At 38.6% G+C, this 14,692-nt stretch overlaps 1 protein-coding gene across 2 annotated transcripts in view; it reads right to left on the reverse strand.

Moving 5' to 3' along the window:
* The window catches only part of L2HGDH (L-2-hydroxyglutarate dehydrogenase), a 69,702-nt gene that overhangs the window by 44,516 nt on the left and 10,494 nt on the right, over positions 1 to 14,692 (reverse strand). For both annotated transcript variants that reach the window (XM_034937524.2, XM_003831733.4), the window contains exon 4: positions 7,181 to 7,312. In XM_034937524.2, coding sequence (XP_034793415.1) covers positions 7,181 to 7,312 — 132 coding nt within the window. The remainder of the gene's footprint in view (positions 1 to 7,180; positions 7,313 to 14,692) is intronic.

The following is a 14,692-nucleotide window of genomic DNA, read 5'->3' on the forward strand; positions in this document are numbered from 1 at the left end:
CTTATTCATCTTCTTATCTATCTACAGTGCCTAACATACTGTTTGGCACATAGTAATCAAAAAACCTTTGGTTGAACCAAACAGAAAAAATACCAGTTCTGAGTCAGATCTTGAGGTGGGGAACTCTTTGGGAGCTGTGTGACCCTGGGAAAGTAAAGTTTCTTCATTTATAAGACACAAAAATATGTGTAATACATATAATTTCATTACCTATGCACACATATCTCACTGACCTCATTCCAAGGACCTGTGATGGTCACCTCATCAGGTACAGAGAACAATATCCAGACTCATCCATAACTTTTACAACATCTGAAAAGTTTTGTTTTTTTCGGTAACGCATAATATAAAAAATCATGGGTTCCTGTTCCGATTTTTTCTCTTTAAAGCCTTAACAAGGATACACAACAGGCAACAATCAGATAGACCAATTCTCCAAATTTCAGTACCATTAGGATACCAGTAATCCTGTTTTTCAAACTCTACAATTAAATTATTTTCATGACCAAATCTATAATGGGGCCAGCAGCTCAGATGTACTTTTTTTTTTTTTTTTGATACGCATCTTACATTTGAAAGACTTTTCATCAGCAAATAAAAATTAAAAGGTTTTAAAAATTGGCATGTCCTTTTGAAGGAGGTTATCAATTCTTTCATTCTTCAAGGTAATACTTGATAGGAGCATATCAATGAAAGTTTTTTAAAAATTTTTGAAACTTTTATTTTTAGTTGACACATAATTATATTTTTATTTTTTTCCTTTTTTTTTTTTTTTTGAGACAGAGTCTCACTCTGTTGCCCATGCTGGAGTGCAGTGGTGCGATCTTGGCTCACTGCAACCTCTGCCTCCCAGGTTCAAGCGATTCTCCTGCCTCAGCCTCTCAAGTAGCTGGGACTACAGGCACCCAAAAACATGCCTGGCTATTTTTTGTATTTTTAGTAGAGACGGGGTTTAACCGTGTTTGCCAGGCTGATCTCGAACTCCTGACCTCAAATGATCCACCCACCTCAGCCTCCCAAAGTACTGGGATTATAGGCATGAGCCACCATGCCCAGCCAATAGTTGTATATATTTATGGAACACAGTGATATTTCAGTATGTGTCTACAATGTGTAATGATCAAATCAGGGTAATTAGTATACCAATCACCTCAAACATTTATAATTTCTTTGTGTTGTAAAAATTCAAAATCCTTTTTTCTGGGTTTTTGAAAATATGTGAGATTCTGATATATTAGTTTCACAATCGAATTCCATCAAAATCATATAAAGCTATGAAACAGCAATAGATTTAGTCTATTTTTGGGAAGGACATGTTTAATAATGTGTATAGGAAGCTGTTGTTTTGCATTGAGCTTCTGTATTAGACCTCTACAGACCAAACCAAAATGGAGTCTCTCATGCTAAAATCCTCCTCACCAGATGGAAACCAAGTTGTTTATATGACCTTCTAAGAAATCACAAGAGATAACTAACAGCCAAGTTCACAAACAGGCTGGTTTTAGCCAGCTTGATAACGAAGTCTTCTCGGGTTTTTTTGGAGTCCAATGGCGCGATCTCAGCTCACCGAAACCTCCGCCTCCCTGGTTCAAGCGATTCTCCTGCCTCAGCTTCCTGAGTAGCTGGGACTACAGACATGCGCCACCATGCCCGGCTAATTCTTGTATTTTTAGTAGAGATGGGGTTTCACCATATTGGTCAGGCTGATCTCGAACTCCTGACCTCAGATGATCCGCCTACCTCGGCCTCCCAAAGTGCTGGGATTACAGGCGTGAGCCACTGTGCCTGGCCTCTGTTTTAACCTTATAGGAAAGTAACTTTGAAACAACCAATCTGCTTTTTGTTCTCTGTTTCTGCTTTCTTCAGCCCTTTTCTGTCTATAAAGCCAACCTCCTCTGGTCAGCTCATCAGAGTGCCTTTTCTAAATCTTTGAATGAGATGCTCCTTAATTCATGAATCACTAAAAGAGCTAATTTGGTCTTTAAATCTGTTGTAATTTTGTCTTTTAACACACTCGATAATTTTGTAATGCACTGTATAGATAAGAAACAGAAAGTGGGTTTAATCTAAATTTTTTAAGTAGACTCTTTTTTAAGAGCAGTTTTAAATTCATAGAAAATTTGAGCAAAAAGTTCAGAGATTTCCCATATACTCTCTGCTCCCACATATATAACAGCCTCCTAATTTCTTAATTTTAATACTAGCATTTTTTTTCCTTGAAGCATAACATCAGTCTAAACAACCAGCCCTTATATCAGTTATTCACAACCCTAGTTTTATAATATGCTAGGATCTCTATTGTTTTAAAAGAGGCTATCTCACTCTAAAAAAGACTGATATGCCTTAAAGAAAATAAACAGAATAAAATAATAAATTAAATGTAACACATCAGGAAAAGGAGAAATATAAACAGGGGGAAGAATACACATAATTAAATATTCTTAATTATCTTAACAGGGTAATCTATTATCCTGTTTCTTATCTACACAGTGCGTTACAAAACCATTGAGTGTGTTAAAAGACAAAATTACAACAAATTTAGTTTAAAGATCTAATTAGCTTTATTAGCAATTCATGATTCAGGGAGCACCTCATTCAAAGATTTAGAAAGAGCACTCTAATGAGCTGACCAGAGGAGGCTGGCTTTATAGGCAGAAAAAAGCTAAAGAAAGCAGAAATGAAAAGTCCCCAAATATTTCAAACGAAACCAATTTGAATTTACTAGGATTGTTCAAAAAAGCATATAATAATATATACCATTTCTTAAGGGATTAACGTTAAGCCGAATGCCTTATATATAGTATTTCATTTAATTCTCAAAACAATCTCCATTTTACAAATGAGTCTGAGGATTAGAAAGATTATAACCCACTCAATGTTAATAGCCATTAAAGAGGCAGATGTGAGAATGGAGCTTATGTCTGTCTGACTTATCAACAGCTACATTATACTGCTCACCTTATGCTAGATGCAAGTTAATTTCAAAAAGTTGAAGGATACAGCAAGATAAAGTAAAGGATAATATGTCAAAACTCCCTTAAGTCGGCCAGGCACGGTGGCTCACGCCTGTAATCCTAGCACTTTGGGAGGCTGAGGCGGGCGGATCAGGTTCTTGATCTCAGGTTGGGAGATCAAGACCATCCTGGCTAACATGGTGAAACCCCGTCTCTATTAAAAATACAAAAAAAATTAGCCAGGTGTGGTGGCGGGCGCCTGTAGTCCCAGTTACTCTGGAGGCTGAGGCAGGAGAATGGCGTGAACCCAAGAGTCGGAGCTTGCAGTGAGTCGAGATAGCGCCACTGCACTCCAGCCTGGGTGACAGAGTGAGACTCCGTCTCATAAAAACAACAACAACAACAACAAAAAAACTCCCTTAAGACTGAGAATTATTGGAATCAGATAATTCAAAAATAACAATAAGTGGCTTTGGTTCTCCTCTCCCCACGTCCAGTTCCATCTTACGTATTCAAATTTGATTAACTTTCCTAAATTAGTACCTTTTGCCTGTCAGCATTCTGCTCAAGTCCTTCGGTAGCTACTTGCTATTTAGATCAAGGGTAGGCAACCTTTTTTTATAAGAGACAGATGGTAAATATTTTTGACTATCTAGGCTTATGATCTCTGTTGCAACTACTCAATGAGGCTGTTTGGCGTTAAAACAGCTACGGACAATACATAACTGAATATTTGCGGTTGTATTTCAATAAAACTTTATGGACACTGAAATTTGAATTTCATATATTTTTTTTTGAGATGGAGTCTCTCTCTGTTGCCCAGGCTTGAGTGCAGTGGCACAATCTCCACTCACTGCAACCTCCGCCTCCCGGGTTCAAGCAATTCTCCTGCCTCAGCCTCCCAAGTGGCTGGGACTACAGGCACACGCCACCACGCCTGGCTGAATTTCATATAATTTTAATTCATCACAAAATAATGTTCTTCTTTTAATTTTTTTAACACACTTAAAATGTAAAAAACATTTTTAGCATGGCCGGGCACGGTGGCTCACGCCTATAATCCCAGCACTTTGGGAGGCTGAGGTGGGCGGATCACAAGGTCAGGAGTTTGAGACCAGCCTGGCCAATATGGTGAAACCCTGTTTCTACTAAATATACAAAAATTAGCCAGGCATGGTGACATGTGCCTGTAATCCCAGCCACTTGGGAGCCTGAGGCAGGAGAATCGCTGAACCCAAGGAGGCGGAGGTTGCAGTGAGCCGAAATTGTGCCACTACACTCCAGCTTGGGGGACAGACTGAGACTCCGTCTCAAAAAAAAAAAAAACAAAAAACAAACAAAAAACATTTTTAGTTTTCAGGCCATACAAAAACAGGTGGCAGGATGAATTTGGCCCACAGGACAGAATTTGCCAACCTTGACTTTGACCATTTAGAATTTGCTCAGAGTATGAAATAAGCAGGTGGCCAAAATAAGATGGTCAATGAAAATATTCTACTTAAAAAAATCAGTCACTAATTCACTATCTCAGAGAGATAAGAAATATTTGAGGAGAGAAATGGGAAGTAACAAGACCTAGTGTATCCCACAAGCAAAATAGTTTGATTATCCTGACTGGGTGCCAGGAAAGGAATAGGTGGCTTGCTGGAGACGAAGATGCTATAACCTCTGCAGGAAGAACTCATTCAACACTATTTAGACTCCTGGATACCAGCAGCATCTTAGGAGCTTTACATGAATTCAGAAAATCTTGCATATTTTGACCCAACTTTAATTTCACAACTAGAGATAAAGGGAAAAAATACATTTTTTTTCCTTCAAGCTTTTATTTTTTCTGGACTTGAAAAAATACATTTCTATCTTGTCTTTTTGCAGAAAGGATGAAGCAGCCTTGTAAAAATAAACAAAAAACACATATAAAACTATACAAACTAGGATTAAACATTGGATCAACCAAGTATATGAATTAGAAAAGAAGAAATAAATAGTTATTATTTGCAGATAAAATGTCTGGGTATAAAAAGTCCAAAAGAATTTCTAGACAAATTATTTAGAACCAATACATGAATTTAACTAGAAAGTTGGATACAAGGTCAGAAATCAATTATATTTCCACATACCTGCAACAAACAAATAAAAAGTGAACTTTAAATAACAATACTATTAATGAGAGTATCAGAAAACATCAAATACAAATTCTTGGTAGATAATAAATATAAGAGACATGCCATGCAAGACTTCCATACTGAAAATTAAAATACATTATGTAATAAATTAAAACAGATCCAGACAAAGGGAGGGATATATGAAGTTCAAGGATTGGAAGACTCCACACTACAAAGATGTAAATTGTCTTCACACAGACATACAGATTCAGTGCAATCTCAGTCAAAATCATACAGGTTATCTTGTGGAGTTTAGCAAATTAACTCCAAAATTTATGTAGAAATGTAAAGATCCAAGAGTAGCCAAGACAATGTTGAAGAAAAAAACGGAAGGCCTTACTCTACCAGATATTCAGGCCTATTAAAAAGCTACTATAGGGCCAGGCGCTCATGCCTGTAATCCCAGAACTTTGGGAGGCCGAGGCTGGAGGATCACCTGAGGTCGGGAGTTCAAGACCAGCCTGACCAACGTGGAGAAACCCTGTCTATATGAAAAATACAAAATTAGCCGGGCATGGTGGCGCATGTCTATAATCCCAGCTACTCGGGAGGCTGAGGCAGCAGAATCACTTGAACCCGGGAGGCAGAGGTTGCGGTGAGCTGAGATTGCGCCATTGCACTCCATCCTGGCAACAAGAGTGAAACTCCATCTCAAAAAAAAAAATAAATAAAAATACAAAAGTTAGCCAGGCGTGGTGGCGGGTGCCTGTAATCCCAGCTACTAGAGAGGCCGAGGCAGGAGAACTGCTTGAACCCAGGAGATGGAGGTTGCAGTAAGCCGAGATGGTGGCACTGCACTCCAGCCTGGGTGACAAAGAGAGACTGCATCTCAAAAAAAAAAAACAAAACTACTATAGTCCAAGCTACTATAGCTCATGCTTGTATTCCTTGCACTTTGGGAGGCCAAGACAGGTGGATCACTTGAGCCCAGGAGTTCGAGACCAGCCTAGGCAATATGGTGAGACTCTGTCTCTTCAAACATTTTAAAATTAGCTGATCATGGGGAGCTGTGATCACGTCACTGCACTCTAGCCTGGGTGACAGAGTAAGAACCCATTTAAAAAAAAATGGCTATTATAATTAAACATTATGGTAGTAGCACAGAAGAGGCAATGGAACAGAATGGAGTCCAGACATAGACCCGCCACATACCTGATATCATAAAGGCAATACTGCAGCACAGTGGGAAAATAATGGTTTTTTGATAAGTGATGCTGACTCAACTGGATATCTGTTTGGGGAAAAAATACACCTTGACCCCTAACTTATACCATATATAAAAATCAATTCCAAATGGACTGTAGATCTAAATGTGAAACGTAAAACAATAAAACTTTTAGAAAAACACATAGAATATCTTCTAGACCCTGGGCTAGGCAAAGATTTCTTTTTTTTCTATTTTATTTTATTTTTCTTACCAAGTCTTTGAATGCATCCAGAAAATTTAACTAGAGCACAAAAAACACTAACCATAAAAAAACAAACATATGCATAAATTGATAACATTAAGAATTTCTGTTAATCTGAAGACAATATTAAGAAAGTGAAATGCTGCAATCCCAGCACTTTGGGAGGTCGAGGCAGGAGGATCAAACTCATGCCAGCCTTATCCACCTATCGTATAGATCAGACACTACAGCTGCCCTCCTCCAAAAATGTTCAATGGCTCCCCGTGCCTACTGGATAAACTTCAATGTTATTAACATGAATGCCAAACCCTTTATGTGGGCCTAACCCTGCCTTTTCAGTCTCATCTCTTGTATTTCCCTATATACCCAATGCTCCCAACCATACCTCACTGCTCAGTGTTTTCCAAACATGCCATGTGGTCTCAGGCCTCCTCTTGTCTTCATGTTGGTCAGACCTGGTATTTTCTCACAGAGAAAGAAATCAGGTGTCCAGAGTTTGTGGCAATGCCCTCTTGTGTCTGTCACTTCACTACTTCTGTGACAGGATTATCTAACTGATTTTATATTATTCCTGCCTCCTATACACTCACCCTCAGCCTCCATGTCTCAGGACTAAGCCCTAAATAAAAACATCCCTTTGTTAATCACTTACCCTACAATATGGCTCCTTCTTTTTTATATCCTCCTGCTGGATCAGCCTCAGGCCCTGGACACCATTCTGGAGGCCTTTCTCATATAGGGACTGAAGTCTGGGAATTTCTTCTTGTTCAACAGCTACTATAAGCTTCAAAAAAAAAAAAGGTAAGGAGCATGGATAGAGGTGAATGTATCATCAGCGATGAAAGATAAAGTCAATGGAAAATCATCAACTATTGTATGACCCAAAGGAGGTTAATTTTTTAAAATTATTTTTTCTTCACATATCTAATTCTTCCTTTCTTCATGACTATTTTCTTCCTCCACCAAGAAAAGTTGTCTTAAGAAAATGTTATTAAAACAAATTTTCCCTAAAAATGAAATGTAGCTTCAATTTCCACTTCTGTTATCATAGTCTCTACGTGCATCTTGGCCATAAGCAACTCATCACTACCACATTCTCAATCTCAGAAAGGAGAGAAGCATAAGTTGCTTGGACTTTACTTTTTTTCCCCCCCAAAACAGAATGGCCTTCTTATTTCTTCAGGAAAATGTAAAATATCAGCACATCAGAAAGACAACTGGTACTGAATGTGATGGAACATAACTGACAAAACAATCCCTTTTAGTTTTGTAATATATTATCAAGTATTTACAAAACATTCTGTTGCAGGGGGAAAACAGTCAATTCATCAACTTATTTATTTCTTTTCTATTTATTTATGGGAAAAATATCTGAGGTACAGTTTCTTCTTTACTTAAAGAAAGGGGCAAAGGAAAACACAGGTGCATATTCGAAGGTATATTAGAATTCACAAGTCATTATTTCATACCAAAGAGGCAACAGAATTTCATGAGGTGACACTTTTAATCAAGGTATAAAGGCTATTTAAATCAATAAATAATTAACCTTAAAAAGAGAAGTGGAATCAAAGGACTCTATCAAGTAAGTGAAAAGACAACCCACACAATGAGAAAAAATATTTGCAAGTCACGTAGCTGATAAAGGTCTAGTATTTAGAATATGTAAAGAATTCTTACAACTCATAATAAAAACTGTAACTAGACTTTTATATCTTGCCTTTTTCACTTATGTCAGGCCCAATTTACTGAATTGTTTTTTAAAATGTGGCCATGCACAGGGGCTCATGTCTATAATCCAAGCTACTTCAAAGGCTGAGGCAAGACGACCACTTGAGCCCAGGAGTTCAAGGCTGCAGTGAGCTGTGATTGTGCCACTGCACTCCAGCCTAGGCAACAGGACAAGACCCTGTCTCTTAAAAAAATCTGTATCTATTTTTAAAATTTCTATTTATTTATTTATTTGAGACAAGGTGTCACTCCCATTGCCCAGGCTATAGTGCAGTGGCCCAGTCATGACTCCCTGCAGCGTCGACTTCCCGAGCTCAGGTAATTCTCCCACCTCAGCCTCCCTAGAAGCTGGGACTACAGGCATGTGCCACCACACTCGGCTAATTTTTTTTTTTTTTTAGTAGAGACAGCGTTTTACCACATTGCCCAGACTGGTCTCAAACTCCTGGGCTCAAGCAATCTACCCACCTCGGCCTCCCAAAGTGCTAGGATTACAGGCATAAGCCACTGAGTCCAGCCCTACAATTTTTTTTCATAGCATCTTTTTTTTTTTTTTTTTTAATTTCGCTCTTGTCACCCAGGCTGGAGTGCAATGGCAGGATCTCGGCTCACTGCAACCTCTGCGTCCCAGGTTCAAACGATTCTCCTGCCTCAGCCTCCCAAGTAGCTGAGATTACAGACGCCTGCCACCATGCCCAGCTAATTTTTGTGTTTTCAGTAGAAATGGGGTTTCACCATGTTGGCCAGGCTGGTCTCAAACTCCTGACCTCAGGTGGTCCACCCACTTCGGCTTCCCAAAGTGCTGGGATTACAGGCGTGAGCCACCACACCCAGCCTCATAGCATCTTTAATGGTGACAATGAGCTTTTATTCTTAAAAATTATAAGGGCCAGGCACGGTGGCTCATGCCTGTAATCCTAGCACTCTGGGAAGCTGAGGCTGGTGGATCGCTTGAGCTCAGGAGTTCGAGAACAGCCTGGGCAACATAGCAAAACCTGTCTCTACAAAAAAATACAAAAAAATTAGCGGAGTGTGGTGGTGTGCACCTGTAGTCCCAGCTACTAGTGGGCTGAGGTGGGAGGATCACTAGAGCTCAGGAGGTCAAGGCTACAGACAGCAGAGATTGCACCACTGCACTCCATCCTGGGTGACAAAGTGAGACTCTGTCTCCAAAAAAAAAAAAAAAAAAAAAAACTTATATGAAGGACATGACTACCAACACTGCAGAAATAAAAGGACTTATAAAAGAATACTATGAACAACTGTATGGCAATGAATTAGAAAATCTAGATGAACAAATTATTAGAAAGACACAAACTTCTGAAACTGATTTGAGAAGAAAAACTTAATAAACCTATAACACATGAAGTGATTGAAAACTTCCCACATTAAAAAAAAAAAAAAAGCCCAGGCCCAGAGGCTTTATTCATGAATGCTACCAGATGTTAAAAAAAAAAAATTAATACTAATTCTTCATAAACTGTTCCAAAAAACAGAAGAGTAAGAATCACTTCCCAACTAATTCTGTGAGGCCAATATTAGTTTGATACTAAAACCAGTGCTCTGGTTTCTCTTCAGAAAGAAAAAATATTTTGCCTTTTACCAAAACCAGATATCGTAAGAAATTGCAAACCAATATCCCTTAAATATATTAATGCAAAACCCTGAACAAAATACTAATAAACTGAATGCAGCAACATATAGAGAGGATTTTACACCATGACCAAGAGGGATTTATCACAGGAATGTAAAATCAATTTAACATCCAAAAATGTATTAATACATTACATTAATAGAATAAAGGATAAAAACCACATGATCACCTTGATAGAAGCAGAAAAGGCATCTGAGAAAATTCAACAACTTTTCATGATAGAAAACACTCAACAAACTAGGAATAGAAAGGAACTTCCTTAATCTGATAAAGGGAATCCACAGCTAACATCATACTTAAGGGTAAAAGATTGAATGCTTTCTCTATTAGATCAAGAACAATTCAAGAAGGTCCACTTTTACTACTTCTGTTCAACACAGTATTGGAGCTTCCACCCATGGAAATCAGGCAAGCAGAATAAGTAGTTAAAAGACATCTAAATTGGAAAAGAAGTAAAACTAACTTATTTGCAGATGACATGATCCTGCATATAGTAAAGCCTAAGGAATTCATAGACAGACACACACACACATACACACACAATTAGAACAAAATGAGTTCAGAAAGGTCACTGGATTAAAAAAAATCAACATACAGAAATCAATCATATTCTATGCATTAGCAATGAATTATAAAAAATGAAAGTAGGAAAACAATTCTCCTCACAAAAGCATCACAAAGAATAAACTACTGAGCACTACAGACCAAATGGACCTAACAGATATTTACAGAGAGTTTCATCCAACAGCTACAGAATATATATTCTTCTCCCCAGCACATGGATCACTCTCAAGGATAGACCAATATGTTGGGCCACAAAACAGGTCTTTAAAATTTTTTTTAAATGAAATTATATCAAGTATATTCTCTGACCACAATGGAATGAAACTAGAAATCAATAACAAGAGGAATTTTGGAAACTATACAAACACACCGAAATTAAACAATATGCCACTGGCCAGGCATAGTGGTTCACACCTGTAATTTCAACACTTTGGGTGGCCAAAGTGAGAGGATCACTTGAGCACTTGAGCCCAGGAGTTTGAGACCAACTTGAGCAACGGAGGGAGATCCTAACTCAAAAAAAAAAACAAAACGAACAACAACAACAAAATGACTGGGCATGGTGGCTCACGCCTGTAATCCCAGCAATTTGGGTGGGTAGATTGCTTGAAGTCAGGAGTTTAAGACCAGCCTAGTTAACATAGTGAAACCACATCTCTACTAAAAATACAAAAATTAGCCAGGCATGGTGGCGTGAGCCTGTAGTCCCAGCGACTTGGGAGGCTGAGGCTGGAGAATTGCTTGAACCCAGGAGGTGGAGGTTGCAGTGAGCTGAGATGGCACCATTGCACTCCAGGCTGGGTAACAGCAAGACTCTGTCTCAAAAAAAAAAAAGAAAAATTAGCCAGGCATGGTGGTGCACCTGTGATCCCCATTACTCCAGAGGTTGAGGTGGGAGGACTTTTTTTTTTTTGAGACAGAGTTTCGCTCTTGTTGCCCAGGCTGGAGTGCAATGGCGTGATCTCAGCTCACTACAACCTCTGCCTCCCAGGTTCTAGCAATTAACCTGCCTCAGCCTCCCAAGTAGCTGGGATTACAGGCATGAGCCACCACACCCAGCTAATTTTGTATTTTTAGTAGAGATGGGGTTTCTCCACGTTGGTCAGTCTGGTCTCGAACTCCTGACCTCAGGTGATCCCCCGCCTCAGCCTCCCAAAGTGCTGGGATTAGGGGTGCGAGCCACCATGCCCGGCCGGGAGGTCAAGGCTGCAGTGATCTGTGAGATAGTGCCACTATATTCCAGCCTGGGTGAGACAGAGACTCTATCTCAAAAAAAATAAACAAACAAGCAAACAAAACCAATACGCTCCTAAATGACCAGTGGGCCAATGAAGAAATTAAGAAGGAAATTTAAAAATCTGTTGAAACAAATGAAAATAGAAAGACAACATACCAAAACCTATGGGAAACAGCGAAAGCCGTACTAAGAGGAAAGTTTATAGCTATAAGCACCTACATCAAAAAAGCAGAAGAACTTCATATAATCTAACAATGTGTCTTAAAAAGCTAGAAAAGCAAGAGCACACCAAATTCAGAATTAGTAGAAGAAAATAAATAATAAAGATCAGAGCAGAAATAAATGAAATTGAAACAAAGAAAACAATACAAAAGATTAATGAAAGGTTGGTTTTTTGAAAGGATAAATAGAATTGACAAACCTTTAGCCAGACTAAGAAAAAGAGAAGACCCGGATAAATAAAATCAGAGATGAAAAAAGAGACATTACAACCAATACCACAGTAATTCAAAAAATTGTTAAAGGCTACTATGACCAACTAGATATGCCAATAAGTTAGAAAACTTAGAATAAATGAATAAATTCCTGGACACATACAACCTACCAAGATTGAACTATGAAGAAATCCAAAACCTGAACAAACCAATAAAAGGCAATAAGATCAAAGCCATAATAAAAAGTCTCCCAGTAAAGTAAAGCCCAGAACCTGATGGCTTCACTGCTAAATTTTACCAAACATTTAAAGAAGAACTAATACTAAACCATACTCAAACTATTTCATAAAGTAGAGGAGGAAATATTTCCAAACACATTCCATGAGGCTGGTATTACCCTGATACCAAAACCAGACAAAGACACATCAAAAAAATGAAAACTATAGGCCAATATTCCTGATGAACACTTTACAAAAATCCTTAACAAAATACTAGCAAACCAAATTCAACAACACATTAAAAAGATCATTCATCATGACCAAGTGGGATTTAACCCAGGGATGCAAAGGATGGTTCAACATATGTAAATCAATCAATGTGACACATCATATCAACAAGATGAATGACAAAAACCATACAATCAGGCCAGGCGTGGTGGCTCACACCTGTAATCCCAACACTGTGGGAGGCCAGTTCAGGTGGATACATAACAAAAGACCAGTCAGCCTTAAAAAAGGAGAAAATCTTTAAGATAATGAGAAATACTTAAGATAATATCCTCCATGTTCATCTCTATTGTCACAAATGGTCCATGCCACAAATGACAACAGAGATGAACCTGGAGGACATTATCTTAGGTGAAATAAACCAAGCACAGAAAGATAAATACTGTGTGATCTCATTTATATGTAGAATCTCAAAAAGTTGAACTGACAGAGGTAGAGTGGAATGGTGGTTACCAGGGGCTGGGGGTGGCAGGGAGGCAGGGGTGGTGTGGAAAGATATTTGTTAAAGGACACAAAATTTCAGTTAAGTAAGAGGAATAAGTTCAGGATATCTATTACACAAAATGTTGATTATAGTTAATCATGTATTATATTCTTGAAGACTGCTCAAACAGTAGATTTAAGTGTTTGCATCATAAAAAAAAAATAAGTATGAAAGGTAATGCATATGTTGGTGAGCTTGATTTAGCCATTCCACAATGTACACATACTTCTTGAGACAGAGTCTCACTCTGTTGCCCAGGCTGGAATTCAGTGGTGTGGTCTCGGCTCACTGCAACCTCTGCCTCCCAGGGTCAAGCAATTCTCGTGCCTCAGCCTCCCGAGTAGCTGGCATTACAGGCGTGTGCCACCACACCCGGCTAATTTTTATATTTTTAGTAGAGATGGGGTTTCACCATGTTGGCCAGGCTGGTCTCGAACTCCTGACCTCAAGTGATCTGCCTGCCTCAGCCTCCCAAAGTGCTGAGATTACAGGCAGGCGTGAGCCACCCTGCCCGGCCCACAACGTATACATACTTCAAAACAACATGTTGTACATGATAAATATTTACAATTTTTGTCAATTAAAAAATAATTTTAGGCCAGGCACAGTGGCTTACATCTGTAATCCCAGCACTTTAGGAGGCCAAGGCAGGAGGAGTGCTTGAAGCCAGGAGTTTGAGACCAGCCTGGGCAACAAAGCAAGATCCTGTCTCAACTTTTAAATAAGAAATAAAGTTAAAAAATAATAATTTTAACTTTTTTGAGGCAAGGTCTCACTCTGTTGCCCAGGCTGAAGTGCAGTGGCATAATCATGGATCACTGCAGCCTTGATCTCCCAGGCTCAAGCAGTCCTCCCACCTCAGCCTCCCAAGTAGCTGGGACTATAGTTGTGCACCACCGCACCCGGCTAACTTTTTAAATTTTTTGTAGAGATAGGGTCTCACTATGTTGCCCGAGCTGGTCTCAAACCCTTGGGCTCAAGAACTATTTTCTAAAAAGGAAAAAATAAAAGACACTCAACATCATTATCACTAGGGAACTGCAAATCAAAACTTCCACTAGGATGGCTAAAATAAAAAAGACAAACCAAAATAGATGATGGCAAGGACATGGAAAATTGGAATCCTTATTAATTACTGGTGGGAATGTAAAATAGTACAGAGCTTTGGAAAACAATTTGGCAGTTCCTCAAAATGTTAAACATGGAGTTACCCTGACAACCCAGCAATTCCACTCCCAGGTATATAACCAATATAAATGAAAACATATGTTCACAAATAAACTTATACATGAATGTTCATAGCAGCATTATCCATAATAGCCAAAAGGTGGAAACAATCCATATGTCTATCAACTGATCAACAAATAAAATGTGGTATATCCATACAATGGAATATTGTTCAGCCATAAAAGGCATGAAGTACTGATTCATGCTACAACATGTATGAACTTTGACAACATTATGCTAAGTGAAAGAAGCCAGTCACAAAAGACTACATACTATATGAATCTATTTATATGAAAAGTGCAGAACAGGCAAATCCACAAAGACAGAAAG

This window comes from Pan paniscus, chromosome 15, assembly GCF_029289425.2.
Source record: "Pan paniscus chromosome 15, NHGRI_mPanPan1-v2.0_pri, whole genome shotgun sequence".
Classification (NCBI taxonomy): domain Eukaryota; kingdom Metazoa; phylum Chordata; class Mammalia; order Primates; family Hominidae; genus Pan; species Pan paniscus.